General features: G+C 41.2%; 2 protein-coding genes across 11 annotated transcripts in view; one reads left to right on the top strand and one right to left on the bottom strand.

Annotated features, from left to right (window-relative positions):
* ITSN1 (intersectin 1) overlaps positions 1-7,802 on the bottom strand; it is an 86,482-nt gene extending 78,680 nt beyond the window's left edge. For 2 of the 3 annotated variants that reach the window (XM_082220484.1, XM_082220485.1), the window contains exon 1: positions 7,626-7,802. The gene's annotated coding sequence lies outside the window, so the exon portion shown is untranslated. The remainder of the gene's footprint in view (positions 1-7,625) is intronic. The other variant, XM_082220486.1, reaches the window with a different exon arrangement.
* A 164-nt stretch (positions 7,803-7,966) lies between these two features.
* CRYZL1 (crystallin zeta like 1) overlaps positions 7,967-23,745 on the top strand; it is a 29,067-nt gene continuing 13,288 nt past the window's right edge. Inside the window, exons 1-7 of one of the 8 annotated variants that reach the window (XM_082220531.1) lie at positions 7,999-8,103; positions 9,522-9,619; positions 10,965-11,036; positions 12,605-12,682; positions 14,510-14,582; positions 17,679-17,723; positions 18,735-18,803. In XM_082220531.1, the coding sequence (XP_082076657.1) occupies positions 10,971-11,036; positions 12,605-12,682; positions 14,510-14,582; positions 17,679-17,723; positions 18,735-18,803 (331 nt within the window). In that variant the 5' untranslated portion in view covers positions 7,999-8,103; positions 9,522-9,619; positions 10,965-10,970. The other 7 variants (XM_082220534.1, XM_082220529.1, XM_082220530.1 and 4 more) reach the window with 7 other exon arrangements.

Below are 23,745 nucleotides of genomic sequence, written 5' to 3'. Positions count from 1 at the left end.
ATTTTAGGGAACATGAAACTGAATACAATTAAAAGAAGCTTTACATTTTAAAGATTGTTGACATGCTAGGCTGAAAGTCAGATTACACAGCATCTATTCAGCCTTACGCATATGAAAAGCATTTAGAAAGCAGACAGCTGAATTCTTCCTCCTTTATAACCTTCATACCCTCTGAAAATATGTTGATGTCTGCAGTTTTTAATCCTTGTTAGTCTTAATGCTGTTTTTTATTATTTGCATTGTTTTCTATTCAATTTTTGCACTCTGATATATTGCTGATATATATTTTCTGCTGATATATTGATTAGTTGTACTGAATTTTGAATGCTTTATTGTCAGAATAAGTAGAATTATATATATGAGATAATAACTGCTCTGTGGAGGAAGTTCCTTAAAAAGCAGGGTACAATTTTAAATAAAACAAATCTAAACGCAAGCTTGCTAACACAAACTAGCCAATATAACAATGTATAGTTTAAATATTCAGCACTATCACTACATTGGTTTGATTTATTATACAGCTACTGATCTCATTACACAGCTACAGATTTTCAAACAGTATCACAGTAGTTTAAATATTCATTATGATTACCAGTTCTCCTTTACATATGCAACAAAATATGTTTTTAAAAGCAACCGCAATTCAGCCTTAAATAAGATGCAATGCTCCTTGCAATCTCTTCAAACTGAATGTTTATAATTTATATTCTGCTCTTAAAACCCATTAAAACCATATAGTCACTATATTCTGTGGACCAAGTATTTATCCATCAGGAGCCTAACCAAAAACCCCCCCACAAAAACACATTTTCAATTAGTACCTAAAACCAAGCGAAGTTGGTGCCAGCCAAATTTCTGAGGGGAATGCTACAGATGAGGTGGCTTGCTTCCTTAAGAGCCCTTGCTGATGGCACTACTGACAAGCCGAAAGAGCAGGTCTCAAGTCCTGGGTCAGTTAATATTGGGTGACAGTCTCTCAGATAAAGCCATATAGGGTTCTATATGTCAAAACTAAAACCTTGAATTGGACTTGACAGCTAATTGGCAGCCACTGCAAATGCTTCTAGGCTGATGAAATATGGTCTCTAGGTAAGAGACCCAATAAGATCCCCACAGCTGCGTATTGTACTAGCTGCAGCTTCTGAACAATCTTCAAGGGCAGCCTCATGTAGAATGAACTGCAGTAGTCCATATAGAAAATTACTATAGCATGAAGCAAAGTGGCCAAGCTACCCCTTTCTAGGAAGAGCCTTAGTTGGAGAACCAGCTGGATTTGGAAACTTATGCTTCCAGCAATAGGTGGAATCCAAGAATACTCCCCTCAAACTAAATACCTGATCTTTCAGAGGGGGCATAATCCTCCCTAAAACAACTCTCATACCCAATTCCTAGACATGGAAGCCACTAATCCACAGTGCAGAACTTATCCTCAGATATAGGATGAATGGTAAGTGGAATTTTCTTGAGAATTTTCTTTTGATTTATGTCTGCCCAATGCAGGGCTTTTCCTTCTGCCAACATATGCCATATAGTCAACAACTGATTAATGTGTGTCTGAATGACTCACAGTCAAACCTGGAAGTAACCCAAAAACGTCACTAAATGGGTGGAATGGGGGCAGAACAGCGCATGCTTATATGCACTCCGCTGATGGACGTAGTGGCCGGGAATGGAACCCCCATGCATAATGGTCATTAAATGTCTTTTCCAGATCAAATACAATATTCACATAACACTTGCATCTGCTCAAAATGGATGCCTTTATAGGGCACTATGAATTTTTTATGTTGAAACATTTTACATGTGCTCTTCGTATTTTTTACACTAATGAAACATTCAAAAAGGTGTGCAAGGATGCTGGCTTTTATGTCAAGAGAAGCATTTAGTGGAGAAGGATAAGTAAAGGTTGCTTACGGACTGCAGAGTTGAAAGCCAGTATACTCTGGCCACCCACATGATGTGTGTGGAAGGGGGTCTGTGTAGGGGAAACAGGGATTAGCAAAAATAGTCTCCACTTCCATCAGCAGGATCCCTCCACTGGATTCAAAAGCCATACATAGACGAAGGAATCTTTTCATCCATGGAAAATGAAATTAGAATCCAACCCAAGTCTAAAAGAAATCTGAAATTAAAAAATGTTATGCTATGCTCAGGGATGCTCCCACTCACAGGAGCGAATCAACAGCATAATAGCAATTATGATAGTTAATATAATAGCTGTCATTCCCATTTTGAAGCTAGAATCTTCATTTATTTTCACTTTATCAAAGTCAAAGAAAGAACAAGGATCAGAAGCTACATACCAAGGTACTTTACTATTCAAGCAGTAGTCACTACTACTTCTAATTGAGCATGAAGGCTTTAAGTTATTTTAAGCTTTTCATAATTAGCCTTTGCCATTAAGTTGCATTGCAAAAGGTTAACATTCTTAACCAGAAGCTGCTGCAGACATAAAATTTGTATATGGGAATGGTCAGTTACAAGTCTAATGACGTCTTAGGAACCTTGCCAAATTCATCTCAGACTCACAATTCACCTTTAGAAAGCTGTCTCAAGAACAAGGTCTTAAGAACTTATCCTCAGATAAAGGTCAGACAGATATTTGTACTATAATATAGAAGTGAAGCCATATACATCTAATAAATATTTCATAATTAGCTTCATATATATGCAGACAATCAAGGTATGCTTAGAGAATTTTACTGGAAAAACAGAAATGTGTAGCTAAATGCTAATAAACAAAGTTAGAAATGTTTGGTATGTTGGGATCAGAGTATATTCTGTTCAAACAAGCTATGATTGGAAAACCAAGAACAAACCTTGGCTTAACATTGTGGCTCATTCGATGTAGCTTGTTTTATCACATCTGGCCTGGACCACAGTCTCAATTATTAGCTGTTTTCTAGATCTATTTACTGGCATCCCAACCCTGAGCTTCATTTATTTACTTATAGGTATCCCCTATTGATTCCTATGAAACATAGCTCTGAGTAAAGTATTACTTCTTTAAAAGCTTGCAAAAAACAGACATTTGAAGATTTATCAAGTAAACCTGGAAAAAGCTAATGTCCAACTAGAGTACAACTAAAGAGAGACTCTAAAACAATCAATTCCTTTAACTGCAGTTTTAAGCAACACTTTGTCTGTTAACTCTGAAGCAAAGATTCTGGGCTTAATACACTGGTGAAATTGTTCTCAAACAGCTCATCTGTGTGAAAACATGACTGCTGTAAAACTGCCAAAGTGAGAGCATACAAGTACTAATCATACAAGCTCGAACGGTTTGTGAGCTGCTTGAGCCTAAATGCCAATGGTTCTATGGTTTGAATTAAAGAGGCCTTTAAGTTAGACCATTTCCATCTTTTTGCCTGCCTCGCTAGAAATAAGTATTTCCTCCACATGCCACTGGCAGCTTTCCCTTATATCTAGACGAAACTACAGTCCCACTTTTAGTTACACAGAAGTGTTGAGATAGAGTGGTACCCCTGGATGCGAACAGGATTTGTTCTGGAGCGGGTTGCGATTTGCCGCTTCCGTGCATGTGCGTGACGTCATTTTGAGCATCTGCGCATGCGGCAAAACCCAGAAGTAACACGTTCCGTTACTTCCGGGTCGCCGCAGAGCGCAACCCAAAAATGCTCAACCCGAAGCTACTTCAACCCAAAGTATGACTGTACTGTAATGTTTCTACCAGTATTTTAATCACACAATTTTTGAACTACCAGATCTGGAAGTTGGAATTATTTAAAAAGTAATACTTTGCTATAAACCACAGAAACAACAAGCATGCATTCTCCTTTATTATTCCTTAAGTTTCAGAAACTGAGGAAAAATAGGCTTTCAGTAACGTGTATGTCAGTGTATGCTACTATGCACATGCATTATACATGCAAACTCACAAGATTTAGACACCTCCAGCAGTAATTCAGTCTATAAATCTAAACATAAATCCTAAAGACTAGGATCACAATCCTTGTCTTTACTGAATACTTAGTTTCGAATAAACATGCATAGAAATGTAAGTTAAAATAAGTTCTATCCCATTTTCCAAAAATTTCAAAGCAAATAAAAAACAGTAAAAAGATATAAGCAGTCAAAAACAAGTCAAAGAAGCTGCACACAAATACACATCTCAATTAAAAGCAGACAGTTGAACCCAGACTGTCATTTAACTCATGCCCTGTTAGTCACGACTAACTTTTCTCACCATTTCAGTGAGCTCTAATGGCAACTGACCTCATCTAGATCTAAACTAGCAGCTACAAATATATTTTTTGAATGTAATTCAATTTCCTCATTTGATACATTTTTAATAAAAACTCTCAAACAGACTAAATACACTCCGAAGAGTCAAATAGGAAAAAACCAGAGTTCATCAAAGCTGCTAGAGTTCAAATAACTTCCTAAGAAGTTAAGTATTGACATAATGTAAGAGGAGGCCATCAAAGAAGGGGCAAGGTAGCCACAGAAAAGGCTGTGTGGATTGTGTTGCAAGTTCCAATACATGACTTTAGAATAATCATGTATGAATCTCAGTTACAGTGGTACCTCGGGTTAAGAACTTAATTCTTTCTGGAGGCCCGTTCTTAACCTGAAACTGTTCTTAACCTGAGGTACCACTTTAGCTAATGGGGCCTCCCGCTGCCGCTGTGCCGCCACCGGCAAAGTTCTTAACCTGAGGTACTTTTTCTGGGTTAGCGGAGTCTGTAACCTGAAGCGTCTGTAACCCGAGGTACCACGGTACTCCTTTCTATACCAATACTGTATATTAACCTGTTTTGTGAAAAATGTTCAATGAAAAAATGCTGTTATCAATGCTCTGTTGACAGCTTATTTAAAGTACTTCAATGTATTGTTCAAGGAGCTGCTTTTGAGAACCACTTTGGAACTATATGCAAAATACAGGAACAGGTTTCCTAACTGAATTAGGTGCATGGAACTTCCAATTCTCAGACAGCCAGACACCAGCTCTCAGTCTTTTCATGGGACAATGTCACGTGTTGGTTTTAACCTTTGAAGTACTAAACAACTTGGGAACAGAGAATCTAAAGAATCTCCTCCTCCTACGATTGATCTGGCTTGGCATTAGGTTACTGGTCCTAGTCATTAGAAGGTAGGTGGTGACCAAATTTAGTGTCCCCTCAATCAAGGCACTCTGCCTCTTAATTCCCTCTCTGAAGAACTTGGCCAGTCACTATTCCTGCATTCTTTTTGATGCTATATGATCCGTTTGGGCCTTTTAGATCTTTTAAATGTATTTTATGGTATGAATGAATCTTACTCTACTGTATGTTACAGCTATTTTAATATAATTTTATATTTGCTTTAACTTCCTGTAAGCCACCCAAGCTTTAGCAGTACAGCAGCTATATAAATTCTGAAATCTTGCCAAGTATCCTGTACCACTCTTGCAAATAGGCTTTCCTAATGCTTGGTCTATGTTTTACTATTTCCACCTATTTAGTTCAAAAATATTTTTCATGCCATCAGTATCAAAGATAGAAAATGGAGAATTTAATTTTTCTCTCATTTTTCCCATCACTAAGCTACCACAGTCATTTCTTAACCAACGAACATGCCTTCTTGTTTGCCTTGTTTTTCAGATTCCATTGCTATTATATTTAACTTTCCAATATCTATTTTCCCCTCAATATTTTCTACAAAGTATATACTAAGAATATAAGGGTTAAACCAACTATTAAGAGCCCTTGTCAAAAAAAATTTCCTGGAGGGCTACGTTGAGATGTGTGGGAGGGATGTTAATTTACTATCACATTAAGCAAACTCCCAGCAGGTTCTGTACATATTTCTCTTTTATCATTGCTGGGATGTGTCAATTGGGAAGCTAGGTAGTACCTCTCAACAGCCAGCCTCTAGACTAGAGCATACTGTGATTCTGCTATTCACTCTGATATAGCTTTTAACATTTTGCAACACACTATTGTTTATAAGTACAGTGGTACCTCAAGTTACAAACACCTCGGGTTACAAACTCCGCTAACCTGGAAGAGTTACTTCGAGTTGAGAACTCTGCCCCAGGATGAGAACAGAAATCATGTGCTGACAGCACAGCAGAAGCAAGAAGCCCTACGCCTCTAGTTAAGAACAGTTTCAGGTTAAGAACGAACCTCCAGAACGAAATAAGTTCATAACTAGAGGTACCACTGTATTTAATTTGGGATGCTCTATAAATCCCAGATCTTTGATTAGAGTATTAATATCCAACTAATTATCTATTTGGACTTCAGCATCATACTGACATCTTAAATCCTGCCAAAGGAGCTCACAGTTTCATAAGAGATCTAAGAATTTAACTATTTCCTTGGTCTTAGCCTCAAGCATAATAAACTGAACTGGATATACAGTATTTGTCTTTAACAAGCAGCCAAAAAACTGTTTGTGAAGGATGGCTATGAGCAAGAAGTCACTATGTCACATTTTCATGGCTGTTTCATTACTGAACACTTACTCCAGATGAAATTATTTTATATAGTATTACTGGTAAGCAGTTTGTTCTCAGTAGTCAATTTCCTATGAGGAAAACACATCCAAGATGAAGACTGCCTATAGGTACAAATGTAATCAAATAAATGTTGCTGTTATACTCAGACGTGATAAAGACCTTGCTTCTTCCAAGGCTAAATGCCAATCTTTGAAGTGGAGGACATGTTTCCTTCATTACAGGGCTGTGAAGGCCAAAAAAAGGTGCATGGGCTAGAAAGTGCAAGGCAAAAATCCAGACACTTTTTTTTAGTCGGAAAATGTCACTAACGGAGATTCCTCTTTGGAAACCATGGCTGCCCACGCGCAGCAATCTCAGCCAGGGACACTACTGTATAAGTTACTTCTGCATGCTCCACCTCGGATTCTCGTTGCATCTCTTCGCACCGACAGTCTACCGGCGAGTTTGTTAAAACAGACACGAGCGAGAGCGTGTTTGTTAAAACAGGCACGACAAAGACGTCGGCTGCTTTTGCAGGCAAGGCAATCTCGTTTGCCCGAGCCGGGCATAAATAAGCTCTCTCTTCCCCACCCCCCACAAGGAGAGCCCGCTCATCACCCCGCACACTTATTCCCTTCTGCTTGCTATATAATATACATATATATTCCCCACCTCTTAAGAAATAAGAGTCAAAAAGATCGGAGCAGGAGACGAAATCAAAGGCGCCGCTGTCGGCGCCAGAAGACCAGCATTAGGAGAGATTTTTAAAAAAGGAATCACGGCGAAGAGCTCCCGGCGCACACTCCCGGGTCAATGGCCAGGGATCGCCCTCCTCTCGGGCGGGAGGCGCCTGGGAGGAGAGAGGGGCGCCGGGCAATGGAGGGGGGTGGGCCAGGCAATGGGATGGACTGAGGGAGAGAAGAACGGGGACAAAAATCATACAGGGGGGGGAGGGAAAACGGGTCGCCAACCAGGAATAACAACAGGGCAGGCGGCGGGGGCGAATGCGGGGCCACCGAACAAGGGCGAGAGGGCCGCGCGCGTGCGCTGGGGCTGGTGGAGGGGTCCCTCCCCGCCTCGCTCTCCCCAGCGCGCCTGCGCTCCCCTCACCAGGGTGACCCCCCGGGCTCGCCCTGCCCGTTGCCGAGCCCCTTGGCCCACGGGTCCCCTCCGCCGCCGCTACCTCATCTCTGTCGGGTCTCGGGTGTCCTCTTCACCCCCACAGCAAGGACGGAGGGGCGGCAGGAGCAGCAGCAGCAGCCGGCGCGGCAGCGGTGGCAGCGGCAAAGGCCACCGCCTCCCCGAGACGCACCATCCCCGCCCGCGTCTGCTCTTGCTCTAACCGCCGCCGCCTCAGAGTCCCCGCCGCTGTCTCGGGCGGAGTGGGGTGGGGGGGGGGAGGCGCGTGTGGGCGGAGAGAGGGAAAGAGAGAGGAGCGACCTGCCCGGCTCTCCCTCTCTCGCACACCCGCCGCCTGACTGCGCAACCCGAAGAGAGGCGCAAATCCTGAAGCAGCCAACCAAGCCCTCGCCCAGCCCGCAGATCCCACCCCTCTCCCGATGACAGACGCGCCCAGCCACCATTAGGAGAGGGGAGCATTCCGCCGAGTTGGTCGCCGAAAGCGCGCTCTGGGAAAGAGGAGATAAGCCCAAGGGCGCGAGGTGAGGGGAGAGCCGAGGAGGGCACGCAAGTTTCGCACGGGCCGATAGAAATTGTGTGAACGAAGGGGAACCGAGCGAGGCTGGACGTGACGAGAAAGAAGCACGCCTGGTGTTTCGAAAGTCATGCTTATTGAAAGGAGACCGCGGCGAAGCTGACCTGCCTCCCATCCTTATTCTGCCTCTCACACGCCTAGTACGGCTTTTTATTGCCCACTCAGTAATTGGAGAGGCGCTGCATGCTGGGACCAATGAGGCAACCCGTGCTGCAAAGCTTGCTGGGAATTGCAGTTTTAGCAGGCCAGGAACTCCCGTCGATAAGCTATTAGAGCGCGCCGCTCCGGAGCGCTCCCCTCGTTTTTCCCTCGGTCCCCCGCCCCCCCGTATAGAGTGGCAGCCGTTTTGGCCAATTGGGATCTGCGTTTCTGCGCTGCTCCGTTCTAAGGCTTTCCAAGCTAGGATTCGCGCTCCCGCGAGAATCAGAGAGAGGGGCCTAAGAAGAGGTAATGGGTTTGTCATGGCAACCACCCGGGTCTCTTCTGCGGGGCAAGGGGCTGGGCGCGCGAGGCAGAGGGAGCGAGCAGAGCAGCGCTGATCTTTGTGGCGCCTTCAGCCCTCGGGACCTGCAGCCGCCCTTCTTTGACCTCCCGTAGCTGTTCAGGATCCTCACTTACTTTCAGTCTTGCTAAAGAAGGGCGAGGTTCCTGAGCTCGGGAGGTTCCCTGCAGCTATTGCTCATCTCATATCCTTCCCTTTAAGTGGTGTGGGAAATAAAGATCTTGCAATTTTGCATTTAAGAGACCCAGTAAAGTACTGGCACTGTGGTAGGGGCATCTGCTTATTTTGTTTACGCACCGGTTTATTTCGAGAACGTTATACCCTTCTCTTCAGAATAGAGCTGAAGCATAGACTAAAATGCAGTAATAGGATAAAATAATTTTAAAAGTGGAGTTTCCAAAACATGCCAGCGATTGCTAAAGCAAAACACAATGCACCAGCAACGCTTCACTTAGAGAGGCACACTTAATTGGAAAGTGAGTCCCATTGAATGGAACTCAGCTGAACCTTTGAATAAATGTGCTTTGAGTAGTATTGTGTAAAATGTCTAAAAGGCTGGCACAAATTGAAAGGACTTCACCTGGTGCTGAAAAGGCATTAAGCCCAGTGTCTGGCAAATATGAAAAAAACAAGACCCTACAACTGAAAAGCCTTGTTTGGCTCACAGCCCACTTCCCATTTGAGGTTAGGGGAATCCAGAGGAGTGGCTCCACAGGTAGATCTTATTGACCAATAAAATCCAGATGGGCCTGCTTAGAATAAAATAGGATATCTGCAGAAATTTCCAGCTGAGACCTAGAAATATCCTTTCATGCACAACAAATTTGCCTTTTCACTTATTCAGAATTCTTGTGCTTTTATAGGGTACATTGGATAAGTAACAGAGAAGTGCTTAAGAGTGAGAGGGAAGCTGAGGAGTTACAGGATTGAGGATGAATGAAATGCACAAGAAACAGTAAAGGTTTCAGACAAATAATCCTTACTAAGTGGGCCATCTTAACCTAATAATTCAGATTTACAAATTATATTAGGTGCTGTGTGTGACAATGTATACATCACCTTCCATTTCCTTGTGTATATATGCATATTTTAGATAATTAGTAATCCCATCACAAGCTGCTCCTAACTGTAGTCTTCAAGTACCGTACCGTACCATACCATACCATCACTTCATTTCTTTCTGCATCCGTTTGTCTGCAGAGAGTTGTGGTTTTGCTTTGGACGAACTATGCTTATACAGATGGTTGGCTAGACTTGGGCATTGAATCGTACAAACTGAGCACACCTTAGAATATACTCAGTGCTCTTCAGGATTTGTGCTTTTAAGAAAAAAAAACAGTTATGGTAGGTACTAGCCAAGCTAAAAATACTTCTGGATAAAGGTTGGAATAAATGGTGATCATAAAAATAAAAAGTTTTGAGTTTGTGGTAAAATTCTACAGAAATGTTTTACAATTAATTTTCAATTTCTTGTAGTGCAGTCCTATATATTTTTTCTAAGACGTACAATGAGACTTTCTCCTTGGTAAGTGAGTGTAATAATGCAACCTGAATCAACTTAGTGTTGTTCCCATTTTTCAGATGAGTGAAATGAAACAGATGGTGATTTATCCCTAAAGCTAGTAAATGAGTTTCTTTCTTAGATTTCTCAGAACTAAACCCAGCGTGCTGTGATGTAATAAACTACTCCATGGTTAAGAAGTCAATGTATATTCATGAAGTATCTTTGAATTAGGGAAGGAAATTAAAAGAAACAGGTAAATGTTTTTCAAACTGTGATCGGAAGAACCTTTGAGTTACCGGTACTTAGAAGTTTATCAGGGTTCATTGATAATTGCTGATCAAGACTTACATTACTAAAGCAGGCTTTTCCAATAAGAAAAATGTTGCTTGTATTGCTCAATCATAGAATCATTGTAGGGTTGGAAGGGACAACAAGGGTCATCTAGTCCAACCCCCTGTAATGCAAGAAAGTTTTGCCCAACATGGGGCTCGAACCTGAGATTAGGAGTCTCATGCTCTACCAACTGAGCTATCGGGGCATAATCAGAAGCATAATTTTTCTGTGGAGCTGATGTTATGAGGTGACGCATCTTTCTAATGGATAATAGTACAATATTATAACAGGAAATTTGTTCTGGGTTTTCCTGCAACGCTCCAGAGCAGATTTGTGGGACAGGGGCACAAGGAGAGGGAGAGGAAGTTTAATTGCTAAGTTCAAAGTGCTTGTGTTAGCAGAACTGATGAGTTAGATATTGGCCTAAATTCGTATTTAGGTATTTCATTTCCCACTCTATATTTTAAAGGTCGGAATGAAAGGCTTATATTGGCAGCAGAATTCATCTGGAGAAGAGCCCACTTTTGTTTTCCTGGAAAAGGTAAGTTATTTGCTTAAAGAAATATAAGACTGCATACACATCTAAAATATGTGATGCCATAATTTGTTTTAGAATAATTACAGCTTGCCATCTCATGTGATCTTGGACAAACTGTGGCTAGTTGAAAGAAGCCAACTTCAAACTATAGTTTATAAAATGTCTTGATACAGCTAAGTGTTAAGATGAACCACAGTTTTCTGTTTAAGCTAAACAGCTAAGCTAAAGTTAACCTAAAACAATAGCAGAAACTTCCACTCCTTGCACTAGCTCCAGAAGAGACTTCTAGACTTATTCTTGTAATTCTGAACCATGGTTTAGCATTACATCTAAATGCCATCCCATCTCAGTGGACTTATAATGGCCAACCCATGGTTTGGCCTTTGGGGTGTGCTTTGGACTTGCCTGCTCCACTTTATGTCTCATGCTTAGATTTCCTTCCTTCCTGGTTAGCATAAAACTGTATTTAGGCAGAATTAGAAGTCATACTTTGAAGTGGATTTCCAAGTGCTGCATGCAGGTGAACTATAGTTTGAACACACCATAATTTGTCTGGTTCAGACCTAATTATAAACTATGGTCTGCCTAAATCATGACATGAGAAAGTGGACTATGTGAGGACTCAGAGTGTGAGCCTGAACAACAGCCCTGGTTGTCAAACTATGGGTTGGCCGTGAGTTATGAAGAAAGACTCAGATTTGACTTAAAGCTTTTCAAAGTGGGGAAATTATACAACAAACAAATTACCTTTTTTAACTTTGAAACATCTGAGTTCAGTAACTGGGTTTTTAAAATTTGCTTCTCAATCCAGTTAACAAAATACATGAGAAAATAGCTTCAGAACCAGAAATATTAAAACATGCATTCCACTTTTGACTGACAGAGCAACCTTATTTATGTCTGTGTTCATGATTGGAGCCTAAGATGGAGAAAAGAACATCAGACGTATAATCAGAATTGTAAAAGTTTTTTTTTACTTATTTATAATTTACAACCCGTTGTAATAATTGCATATAGTACAGCATCCCTTTCCTGGATTTATTATAAGGTCACTTTTTCACTTCCTTCTCAAAGAGGAAAGTGACTTGGAAACTTTGAGTTAACTGCCTGAATCAGAAGAACTCTGCATAAGATTTCCATAGAATTTAGTTCATTTGTGTGTGTGTTGCATTCTATGTATTGTTACTAAAGTCTTGTTACTAGACGTAACTCGTACATAATCTTCTAAGTAGCTTTAAAACTTTGCAGGGTAGGATTGCAACACAGTTCATAGGAACAGAGGAAGCTGCTTTGCTGAGTCATATCATTGGCCTCACTAGCTAAGTAGTGTCTACACTGATGGGCAACAGCTTTCCAGGATTTCACACGGGGTTGAGTCCCAGCCCTACATGAAAATGCAGGAGGTTGAATCTGGGACTTCCTGTATACAAAGCTCTACCGCTAAGCTACCTTTCTCACTATAATCTAGGGGAAGGGAAGAACTCTATCCGCAAAACCAGTTAAGCTGAAATACCTACTTGTGACATACTTACATATCCTATAGTGGGTGAATTATGTCAATTCAATCGTAGGATAACCTTCCTGTCACAAGAGACAACTATGTGAAAGTGCAAGTGAAAGCCTGTGCTCTAAGTCGGATCAATGATAAGGTACTTGTATTATTTTACTTCATAGAAAGTAGAACCTATGAACCTGCTCTTTGATTCAAGTACATCAAAATGCTGTTAACCCATTCTGGTGGCAGTTTTGTTTGCATAAGGCAGGGGTGGTGAACCTGTGACCCGCCAAGTGTTGTTGGGCTCTGACTCCCATGATCTCCAGCCAGCATAGGATGGGGGGAGTTGAGGTCCAACAACATTTGGAGGGCCACACATTCCCATCTCTGGCATAAGGTAACAGAGGCACCCTTATAATTTACAGCGTAACTCTCTATACGTTTATTTACAAGGAAGTCAACAATGCTCAGTGGAAGTTACTTACAAGTAGTATGTTGGTCCAACAGTCAAAGTAACTGCTATTTATATAAGGTGCCTCTTTTCAACTAAAGGATCACCTTTTACTGAAATCTACCTTATTCAACTATGTAAAACAGTAGTATAAATGAAGGAGGGGGTTCTAAGACCCAAATGGCTGGCTTCCATACCACTACAGCATGGGTAGGCAAACTAAGGCCCGGGGGCTGGATCAGGCCCAATCGCCTTCTCAATCTGGCCCACGGACAGTCCAGGAATCAGCGTGTTTTTACACGAGTAGAATGTATGCTTTTATTTCAAATGCATCTCTGGGTTATTTGTGGGGCATAGGAATTCTTTCTTTCTTTTTTTCTTTTCAAAATATAGTCCGGCCCCCCACAAGGTCTGAGGTACAGTGGACCGGCCCCCTGCTGTAAAAGTTTGCTGACCCCTGCACTACAGCCATTACTGGGGGGGGGGGGTCCCTGTTAGAGTTGGCCCACACAATAGACACAGTTGACAGTGAATTGTCCTTGTTTTCAGCAAAGTTTGTGTCCCACTTCTACAAATGTTTGCTGTTGGTGTGGAGATTCTCCACATTATGAATGATAATTGCAAGGATGATCCTTGCTCTACGTGTTATGCCTCCTTCAGCTACCATGTAGAGGCTGGATCAAGCGCCATTCCCAGGACTGCATATAAATTGGCTCTAATAGAGGCTTAAGTGAATGCTATCCGCCCACACTTAAAGCTAAGCACCCCCTCGGGTACGCTGGTTAGTTCTATGGTCCCATAGTTGAAGAAATCAGTTGGACAACATGTACCCCATCGCTTCTGGGATTAGAGCTAGTGTGCTGTGCTAAGTATACAAATGTGTGCAGCATAAAGACCTGCCTTACTACATTTACCTGCCTCTTAGAACTTCTCTAGCTTACTATGCTTTTTAAAAAAAAATACATAATTTAAAAATTAAAAACAGATTTATGTGTGATTTTTCTTTTATTTGTTAGTGCAGGGTTTTTTTGCTTTAGATGGGTATCTGGCCTGCCCATAACATGAACCGTTTTATCTTGTATTGAAGAAGAAATAAAATAGAGAGGGGAACAAAGCAAGGAAAATTAAGGCTTTTGCCAGGTGTTACTGCCATTATGATATGATTTATTAAAATTATTAAAAGCGAAGGATGTTGTATGTGACATTTTCATAGCATTTCAATAATTAGATAAATAACTAAACTACTAAATCATTTTTTAATCATTTTTGTACATAGAGAAGACAGAACATGGTAACTGTAAAGACCTGGGGTTTCATAGCACAGTCAAGTTAGTATCATCATGTTACTCTAAGTTCCTGTGGAACTTACTTCAAGAAAAATGTGTGTATGATTTCAGCCTTACTGGACTATCCTGTATTAATCTGCCATTAAATGTTTGGTGGGAGGCCGTAATAGCATTTTACTGTACTAATATGTACTCAACATTTATCATTCTTTACAGTAGGCATTCTAACCATTATTTGACTTAGCTTTTGTCAGAAATCAAGATCAAGAAGGAGTTTCTACCTGTTGGGAGGGAAATTGCTGGTGTTGTGTTGGAGAGTGAGTATACTAATTAGTATAATGTTGCTGTTTTCTTTGGCAATGAAAAATGCCTTGTAAACATTATTTGTACTATACAGCATTGAACCCCATTAATCTTCTCAACATGTGACATTTGGTCACATTACAGTGTGGCAAAGAAACAAGCCACAGTGGGACTATGCTGATTGTTAATGGCTGGGTTTATTAGGGCCACTTGAATTCCCGAGTGCTTCCGTTTACTTTCTTCTATATAAATATTTTGTTTGTGAATTCCTGGAAAACATTAACACGTCTTATGTGTTCTATAACTGTGAGAGTATGAAAATCTCACCTTATCGTTAAGGTCAAGGACTTTCAACTATGGCTTTCTGTTACATCTGAAGAGAGGCAAAGAAGTGGCTTGGCACATGGCTGAGCAAAATACATGAGTAGGCACTACAGGCTTTGGGAGAAAGGGGCAGTGTGTTTCTGTAACTTCTCCCAATTAAAAGAACCCCAAGGCAAGAAGAATAAAACATGCGGAATCTGCATGTTGGCTACTGTTTCCTGGTCATATGACAGAATGGGGGGGGGGCGGGTCACAGAAATCCACACCCTACTAATTCATCTCACAAGCAGAGAAGCTGACCTGACCTTGCTCTGCCCTCTGCAAACACAGCAAGCTCAGTGATGAATTGGGTGGCAAGGAAAGGCATTAGAGTTCCTTTTCCTTTCATCCCCTGCCATCTTGTCCATTATTAAAGACTTTTACCGAAGGACACAACAGGACTCCTTTTCCAAATGTGGTTCAAGCCCTTTTTGCTGTGAAGTGACAGTGGCCTCCAGGCTCCAATGAAGCATTCCTGATCTCTGAACATCTGGGAAACCCCAGAGTCTGTTCTATGGTCTGATGCCGTTCTGCTTTATTATGCCTCAGACAGAGGTGAGAAACCATCCCTTCCAGGTGGTCTCCTAAACTGGACCCTCCTGTCAACTAAGTTTGCATTGGTTGAGGCTGGTAGAAGTTAGGAAGGAGTTGCTTTTACATTTGGCTGTTTCTTTTCACCCCACTCTTCTCAGACAGACCCGCCCAACCTGTGATCTACCAAGTCAAACAGAGACCACCAATCATGCCCTGATGCTTTCACAGTCCTAGATAGGCAGAATAAACAGGAGCTTTATCAAACTTTTGGTTCTTGTATCACATGTTGTGTAGCCCTGCTATAAGAAATTAGGAACTAGGGACAGGATCCTGAGTGGAATGCAGATACGCCCAGTTACACTTCCCTTTGGCTGATTAACATCCAATGAATGCCCTTTTAAAATGTGTTGGGGAGGGGGAAAGATTATTGAGTTTTTCTCATTTTTTTATTATGTATTTTGTGTTTCTATGTTATGATTTTGTTGTGAACTGCCCTGAGATCTGCAGGTATAGGGCGGTATACAAATTTAATAATAAAATAATAATAATTGTATGAGAGTGTTGAATTGCCTGTGCTTTAGGGTCAGAAGAGCTTTTTCCCAGGTCCTGCTGGTAATGACTTCAGGTATTTTGCGTTTCTCTGTGCCTTGTGATTCAGCTCATTTGAAAGAGTCACTTGGGTTTTTTCCCTTGTAAGTACCTTTCTGCCAGGGCAGCTGGTTTCTGTTTGTTGAGGAAGTTGAAAGGGAAAGCAAAGAGGATCAAATAACTCCAGAATGCATGGAAGTTATTCAAAACCACATTAAAGAAGCTCAGCTAGAATATATACCACAGATCAGGAAAGGTACCACTCAGGCCAGGTGGCTAACAGTGTTTTTAAGAGTTGAGGAAGTTATTGGAGGCAAGAAAACATAAGTCTTGAGGAGAACTAAAAGGAGCACAAACTTCCTCAAAATAAATGCAAGCAGACATTAAAAACAATTAATTGAGGAGTACGTTGCTAAGAACACTAATGGAAAGAACAAAAAAATGTAATTAAATACACTATTAGCAGGAAACCAGCTAGGGAAGTAGTTGAATGACAAGGGAGTCAGAGGTGTGGTAAAGGAAAACAAGCAGACTATAGAGAAGCTGAATGGTTTCTATCTGTCTTCACCATGAAAAATGTAGGGCAGATTCCTATTATTAAACTAAGTGTGAGCTGGAGTTAGGGTAAACGGTGAGATGGCCAAGCTTGCTGATTACATCAAGAGGTTAAGAACAAACTAGGTAAATGGGCATTAAAATGGCAAATGTGATGTGTTGTAAGCAAGTGCAAAAAAACCTCCCAAATAAAATAAAACTGCCAACATAATAATGCCACTATGCAAATCTGTTGTGCGATTGCATTTGGAATACTGTCCTGCTCTGGTTGCTGTGCTTCAAAAAAAGGATACATAAGGTTCAGAAAACACCAACCAAAATGATTATGGGGCTGAAACAACTGTCCTGCATTTGGGGCTTTTTAGTTTATAAAAAAAGGCTTTATAAGGGGGACTTGACAAGTGCATAAAATTATGCATGTTGCAGAGAAAGTAGAAAGAAGCTTTTCTCCTCAGTGCTAGAACCTCAGGTAGTTCAATAGAGTGGAACAATGAGAAGCAAACCAAAAGAAGTCCTTTTCCCCCTTCCTTCTCCTTCATGGACACAGCAGCAGATGGTGTGTGATATAGCTTACCTGATCACCTGGCAGCAGAGTTGCTGCTTACCTGATAGTGGGAGGGGCAAAGCAGCAGGGAGGTTAGTGCTGTTCAAACACACCTACAGGCAGGGGCAGAATTTACACAAACACACACCCTGGTGTTTTTATTTGTATTATTTTATGCACCCTTGGCTCAGCAGCCTGGCGTTGCCAACAGAAGTACCTCATTGGCTCTGGGGGTGTGTTTCCACAGCCCCGACCTCTGTGAAGCCTTGACACCCTCCCCTCTATCCTGGTAAGCAGCTGCAACTCTGCTGCCAGGAGATATGGGGCAAGTGGCGCCACCACACCCTTCCTTCTGCTGCTGCTTAGCATGGACTTTCACTACCTCTTCACTGACATCTGCTCGGGGGATCAGGAATTGCAGGAAGTTTGCCTTTAAGTTATTGTTTTGCAAATACAGTTTTCAAAGTATAGTAATTTCTCTTGGGTTTTTTTTTTATTTAAATCCCTTTATTTTCTTTTGTTCAAGCTGGAAATAAAGTGACCTTCTTTCAACCAAATGATGAGGTAGTTGGTAAGTTGCAGTTTTTTAATCTAAGCAGTGAATACTTTTTAAGTGAAAGAGCTGCATTGGGTTAGAATAGCCTTCCTTAGCCTGACGTTCTCCAGATGTTTTGGGCATCAGCCCCAGACAGCACAACCATCTTTTTAGCTTCCCAGTAACACTGTGACACAGGTGAGGGGCTAGGCCAAGGGATGGTGACATGTCTGCGGCTAATGAGCCTTATGTCTGCATCCAAATTGTATATGTTGACATGGGGCTACATGCAAACAAATAGCAAATTAAAATAATCAGAAATTTTAGATTTATTTTACTTTTTAAATCTTAAGTATTAATTTGCCTTTTTATGAGAATCCCCATGATGCATTGATGTGATAAATTTTGTATTGAAGAATACATAGGAATTGTTAGCAGTAAAGTCAAAACTTAGCTATATTAAGGTGATCCTTTACCTATGTGAAAATGATCCACCAATGCGATTTGGACTTCTTTCCACCTGTATCATCTCTTTACTTCAATACTGTGAGCAGATAGTGTAACAAACTGCTAGTCTGAACATGCCCTAAGGCAGGCTTTGCTATGTACACATGAGTAAGCTTCCTGGAACTGTGCATAATACATGTTCATTTCATTAATGCTGAGTTCCATAACTATCACTCATTGGTACCACAGTGCACTGTAAAGTTCTTTCATAAAAGGGTCAAAAAAGAGGTTTTTTGAGTCTGAGCCAATCTGTTATCACAGCAGCAGCGACACTTAGGGTAGAGCTTGCAAATTTTACAGCTTCATCCCTTCCAGCTGCATTATATAGAGGTGACAGAAGCTAAAGGTGATGGGCAGACTAATGATTAACAGCTCAATCCTAAATGTATCTAGTGAGAAGCAAGTCCTGTTGAATTCAGTGGGTCTTCCCAGGTCAGTGAGGTTAGGGCTATAGCCTTCCCTTAGAAATGCAATTCTTAGTTGACATATGATACAGTATATATGTGGTTTGAGTTGAAGGGTTTTGTTTTGATTTCATAGGAATTTTACCACTGGATTCAGAAGAGTCTGGTTTGTGCGAAGTTGTTCTAGTTCATGAGCATTATTTAGGTATGTATCTTGTGTTAAGCACCACATGGAACCCAATGAGCACTTAAAAAAAACTATTTACAAAAGTCAAATTTGTTTTATTTGTATATATTGCAGTTTATTTGTATATAGTGCACACGTGTCCTCAGAAGTGTAGTGTCTTACACTGACGCCTTAAATGCTGCACAATTCATCTCTTCTAAAGAAATTGCAGCAATACATACTTTTCAGTGAGTTAATGTTCAAACAGAAACCACAAGAGCTGACTCACCCCTTTCATTTCTCCTAAGCTACTGCTCTTGTTGCTTCACTCAACTATTTTTGCTGATTTACTCTTAAATTCTAAAAGCAAGCATTTCTGAAAGCAGTGTCCAGCCCTGCTTTGAGCTTTGCATTCTTCTCAAACTTCTTCGATTATTCTAGGCCAGATATCCTGGTTTTCCTCTGGTGCAATAGTTAGAACATGCATTTGCAAACTAAACTAAATAAATAAAAGCAGCAGGCAAATCCAAAAGGTCAAGAGCATTGGGTTGGATCCAAAGTTATCACCGTTCTGTAAAATGTTGCATGATCACTAAGGGAAGGGTCTACTCAACCAAGGATCTGGAGCAGCCTTGCCCAGCCTCGTGCCCCCTAGTGCCCCCATCAGCCAGAGCCAGCTTGATTAATAGTCAAAGATGATGGAAGCTGTAGTCCAAAATTTTGGGAGAGCACCGAATGGGAGAAAGCTAATCTAGAACTGTGTCACAGAATTTTTTTTAAAAAATATTATGATCCAAACTGTAATGTATGGTCATAATTTATCTACAAATCTAACCTCTTGTGAGAGCATGAATAGGGGGCATGTTGTTTAAGAAACATTCCCTTTAGGAAAGATGCTATTTCAGGGGTGGGCAACCTCCAGCCCTCAAGACCATTTTCCCCACTGGTGATACTGGCTGATGGGAGGGCAGGGATTAACCATGTGTTTGCTGCAGGGCCCTGTTCCCTGGCCTGTGGTGTCATTGAAGAACTGCATACAATTATGAATCCTGTGGAGTTTTCCACACCCCCAGCTTTGAACTTTAATTGCTATCTGGCATCAGACAAAATCATAAGTCTGTTGTTTCTATGTTTCTCAACATGACAATGATGTCATAAGCCCCAACACGCCTATAGTCTTGTAAACTTAAGTCACTCAACTAGGGGTCCAGGTGCAGATGTGCTTTGCCACGTACATTAAAAGGTTGCAGGTGCCAGATCATTGGGTCCTGGGTGGCCTTTGTGATGCAAGTTAGTTATGCATCCAGTTGTACATTTTGCAATGGCTGCAGGCACCTGAGGCTGCTTCTGCAGCCTTGTCTCCCTTGCTGGATTGCGACTGCGGCCTTTGCAGGAATCTTTATATTTTTGTGTAACACAAACCTTTCTGAATATTTTGTATAACAAAAGTTCAATAGCAGAACGGCATCCTTTGAAACTACAGCTGTGTTCTGTAGTACTCAATACAAGGTAAAAGACAACAGAAAAAGAAACATTAAAAAAATCAACTCTATGTACTTTGGCTACAACCCAGAAATTTTAACTATCATCGCTGTAAACCCAGCAGGGTTCATATTTTTCCAACAGCAGGTCCCACGAAATGCATCACAAGTAGTTGTTTTTTTTCCAAAGTTAGGGAAATTTCAAAATTAGCATGCAGTACATTGAGGAGGGGGCTACGGTAAGGAAAACAACACTGAAATGTTTGAGTCCTGCAAGTCCTGCTGGATAACAAAGAATCTCACTATATTGTGGCATTCCTCTGTTTAGCCTTTCTAATATAGTCATACATTAGAAGCCAAACGGAATCCGTTCCTGAAGTCCTTTAGACTTCCAAAGCGTTCGGAAACCAAGGCGCAGCTTCCGATTGGCTGCAGGAAGGTCCTGCAGCCAATCGGAAGCCACAGAAGCCACGCCAGACATTTGGGTTCCAAAGAAAGTTCTCAAGCCGGAACACTCACTCCCAGGCTTGTGGGAGCCAAAATGTTCGACTCGCAAGGCGTTCGTCAACCAAGGTACGGCTGTATAAAGGACTGCTAGCAGCTGCCCAAAAATATGTGGATTGCAAGCACTTGTGCCTTCATAGGGCTGTTTACACAGCTAAAGAAATCTTAGTTGGTTAATGAACCTTAGTCAATTGTTCAATTATATATGGATAGAAATAAATGTTCAGGACATGGACCTGAGCGATGGTGGTAAATTCACTATAGCTAATGGAGCATTGGCCCACCAACCTCATCCTGTCCTCAGCCAAGCCCCACCTGCCTGCCTTCTTTCTGACAACCAGCCCAGAGGTTGGCACTGCCTGGCAGCTTCCTTCTTAGCCTCAGCAGGGAGGAGGATGGAGACAAAACGGGATTTACAGGCTCTAGCTGTCACTGGCTCTGACTTCACCTCCTGCTGTTCTTGCTGCCTTCTAACCTACCAGTCCGAATGGACAGCAGCCACTCCTGGAACTGACCCAGAGAAGTGGGTGGCAACATCTGCATACACATATTAATGAAAGACACTTTGTCCTCTCCAAGTTATGGAAGAGACTCAAAGAATAAAACTAAACAAAACAAAACACAACCTTCCACTGATGAAACATAAGAAGGCTGATTAGATTAAGTCTCTCTATACCTGGCATGTCCAAAGTCAACAGCTTTGGGGTAAAATCATAATAAAAGCTCAGCAACTTCTTCAATCCTAAAAAAAAGGTTAACAACTTTGGTCGGCCCTTTGGTCGGCCCTCACGGCCCTTCACTTCATCAAATCTGGCCCTCTTTGAAAAAGTTTGGACACCATTGTCTACACCCTTCGAGAAGGTTCAGAAATGAATTCTGCCCCAAACTAAGAAGTTTAAACCACCGTTAGCAAATCCCTTCTAAATTTTGGTCTGATGTATGGCATAAAAGTTTCAAAGCTGTCTGGTGTGGTGTTTACATAGACAGCTAGAATAATATCTGGATTAATTATATTATATTCAGGTTACTGTGTGTTTTGTGGCCTTCCAGAAATGCAAGTTCTGTTCTTAATAAATGTTATGGTAATTAATTTTCCTCAACTTACTTATGTCATGTAATTGTGCTATCAAGATTCAGGTTTTCAAGTAATTTGGATTTGTATTCATTTTTAAAGCTTACTTTGAAAAACATTGAAGTGGTAGAGAGAAGGGAATATTGGAAAAAGAAAGCAATATTTATTTAGAGTATTCCAGAAAAGGCAGGCCTGTGTAACACTTGTCAGTATAAATTTGACTCTGACCCAACACACATAAAGTCAGGTGTGGAGTTAAGAGCTCCCAAATTACTTAACCATCTAAACCAGTGGTGGCCAAACTTGGCCCTCCAGATATTTTTGAGACTACAACTCCCATCATCCCTAGCTAACAGGACCAGTGGTCAGGGATGATGGGAGTTGTAATCCCAAAACATCTGGAGGGCTGAGTTTGTCTATGCCTGCCATAAGATGTGCAAGTGTAGTTTTAAGAATCTCCTTGTGCGTTTCACATTGATTTTGAATATCCCAAGACTCTGGGCAGAATTTAGTGTTATGCTTTTCGATGTACGTCAGATAAAATGATCCCCTTCTCTTCCTGATGTTCTGAGAAGTTCTCCCAACCTAGAGCCAATTTATTTGGGGGCACAGTGCGGGGGAAGCCCCATTGTGTGAGCAGAAGTCCTTGTTCTTCCATTGAATGAATGAATTTATTATTTCGGTCACAGACCAGTTCCAGCCCACATACAATATCAAGAAAGTCATAAAACACGATAGGGATACCTTTGAATTTGCAATTAAGTATAGCAGGGACAATACAGATATAGCAACAGTTAAAAAATATATAAATTAAAACCTAGTCACTAAAATATAACCTAAAATTATCATTTAAGGTCTTAATCATTATGATAGCACAGCTTGTTCCCTAAGTTTTATGGCAATCGCACAGAATTTGGCTGCCCTTAATGTGATCTCAGGATCCTTGTCCTCTACCAGGGATTTTAGACATTGAAGTTTGGATTCATTTGGAGATTTTTGCATAGCAGGGGTAATAAATACCGAGTGTATATCCCCGTAGAAACGGCAGCGTAACAAGGCATGAGAGACAGTTTCTACCTCCATAAAGCCGCAGGGGCAGACTCATTCCGCGTATGGTTTACCCTCGAATCTGCCCTGCAGTAAGGCAGATGGCAGCCTTGTGCTTCCATTGATGGGGCTCTTTAGGTGAATCCTGCCCTGTGTTCCCCATTTAATACTTTGCCCTATGTCTTTTTTAAGTAACCAAGCAGGCTAATAAATAGCCTGTCTTTCCAGACCTCACCTTAACGAAATAAAGTTCTGGTTTTTCCCTTTCCATGTTTTTATTGTTTTATACAGCGGTACCTCCGGTTAAGAACTTAATTCGTTCTGGAGGTCCGTTCTTAACCTGAAAATGTTCTTAACTTGAGGTACCACTTTAGCTAATGGGGCCTCCCGCTGCTGCTGCGCAATTTCTGTTCTCATCCTGAAGTAAAGTTCTTAACCTGAGGTACTATTTGTGGGTTAGCAGAGTCTGTAACCTGAAGCGTCTGTAATCCGAGGTACCACTGTGCTTCCCACTGGTTTGGAACAGCTTTCGAACCCTGAAGCTGGTCTTAGGAGCCTCATTTTTCAAAGTGATATTATTCCCAAGCATAATCTGTCATAGCACTTAAAAATATGTATATATATAAAAAATACAAGTATTTTTTTTAATGTACAGCAATTACTTGAATCAACCCAATGTTTATATTCTGACTTTTATTCTTTTCACTGAGAAACAAGACATAATGCTATAAAAATACGGTGACACTTTACCAGTGAACAGTTTAAAACATAAAGCTAATAGATTTGTTAATAATTTTGCAAGCATATATGACAGGGTTGAGGAGACCCATACTGCCTTTTTTATCTCTGCAATATGTTTCTTTTAATTTTTATTTTT

This window comes from Podarcis vaucheri (assembly GCF_965113315.1).
Source record: "Podarcis vaucheri genome assembly, chromosome: 4".
NCBI classification, from domain to species: domain Eukaryota; kingdom Metazoa; phylum Chordata; class Lepidosauria; order Squamata; family Lacertidae; genus Podarcis; species Podarcis vaucheri.
The sequence above is the reverse complement of the archived record's forward strand: the minus strand, read 5'-3'. Positions and strand labels throughout refer to the sequence as shown.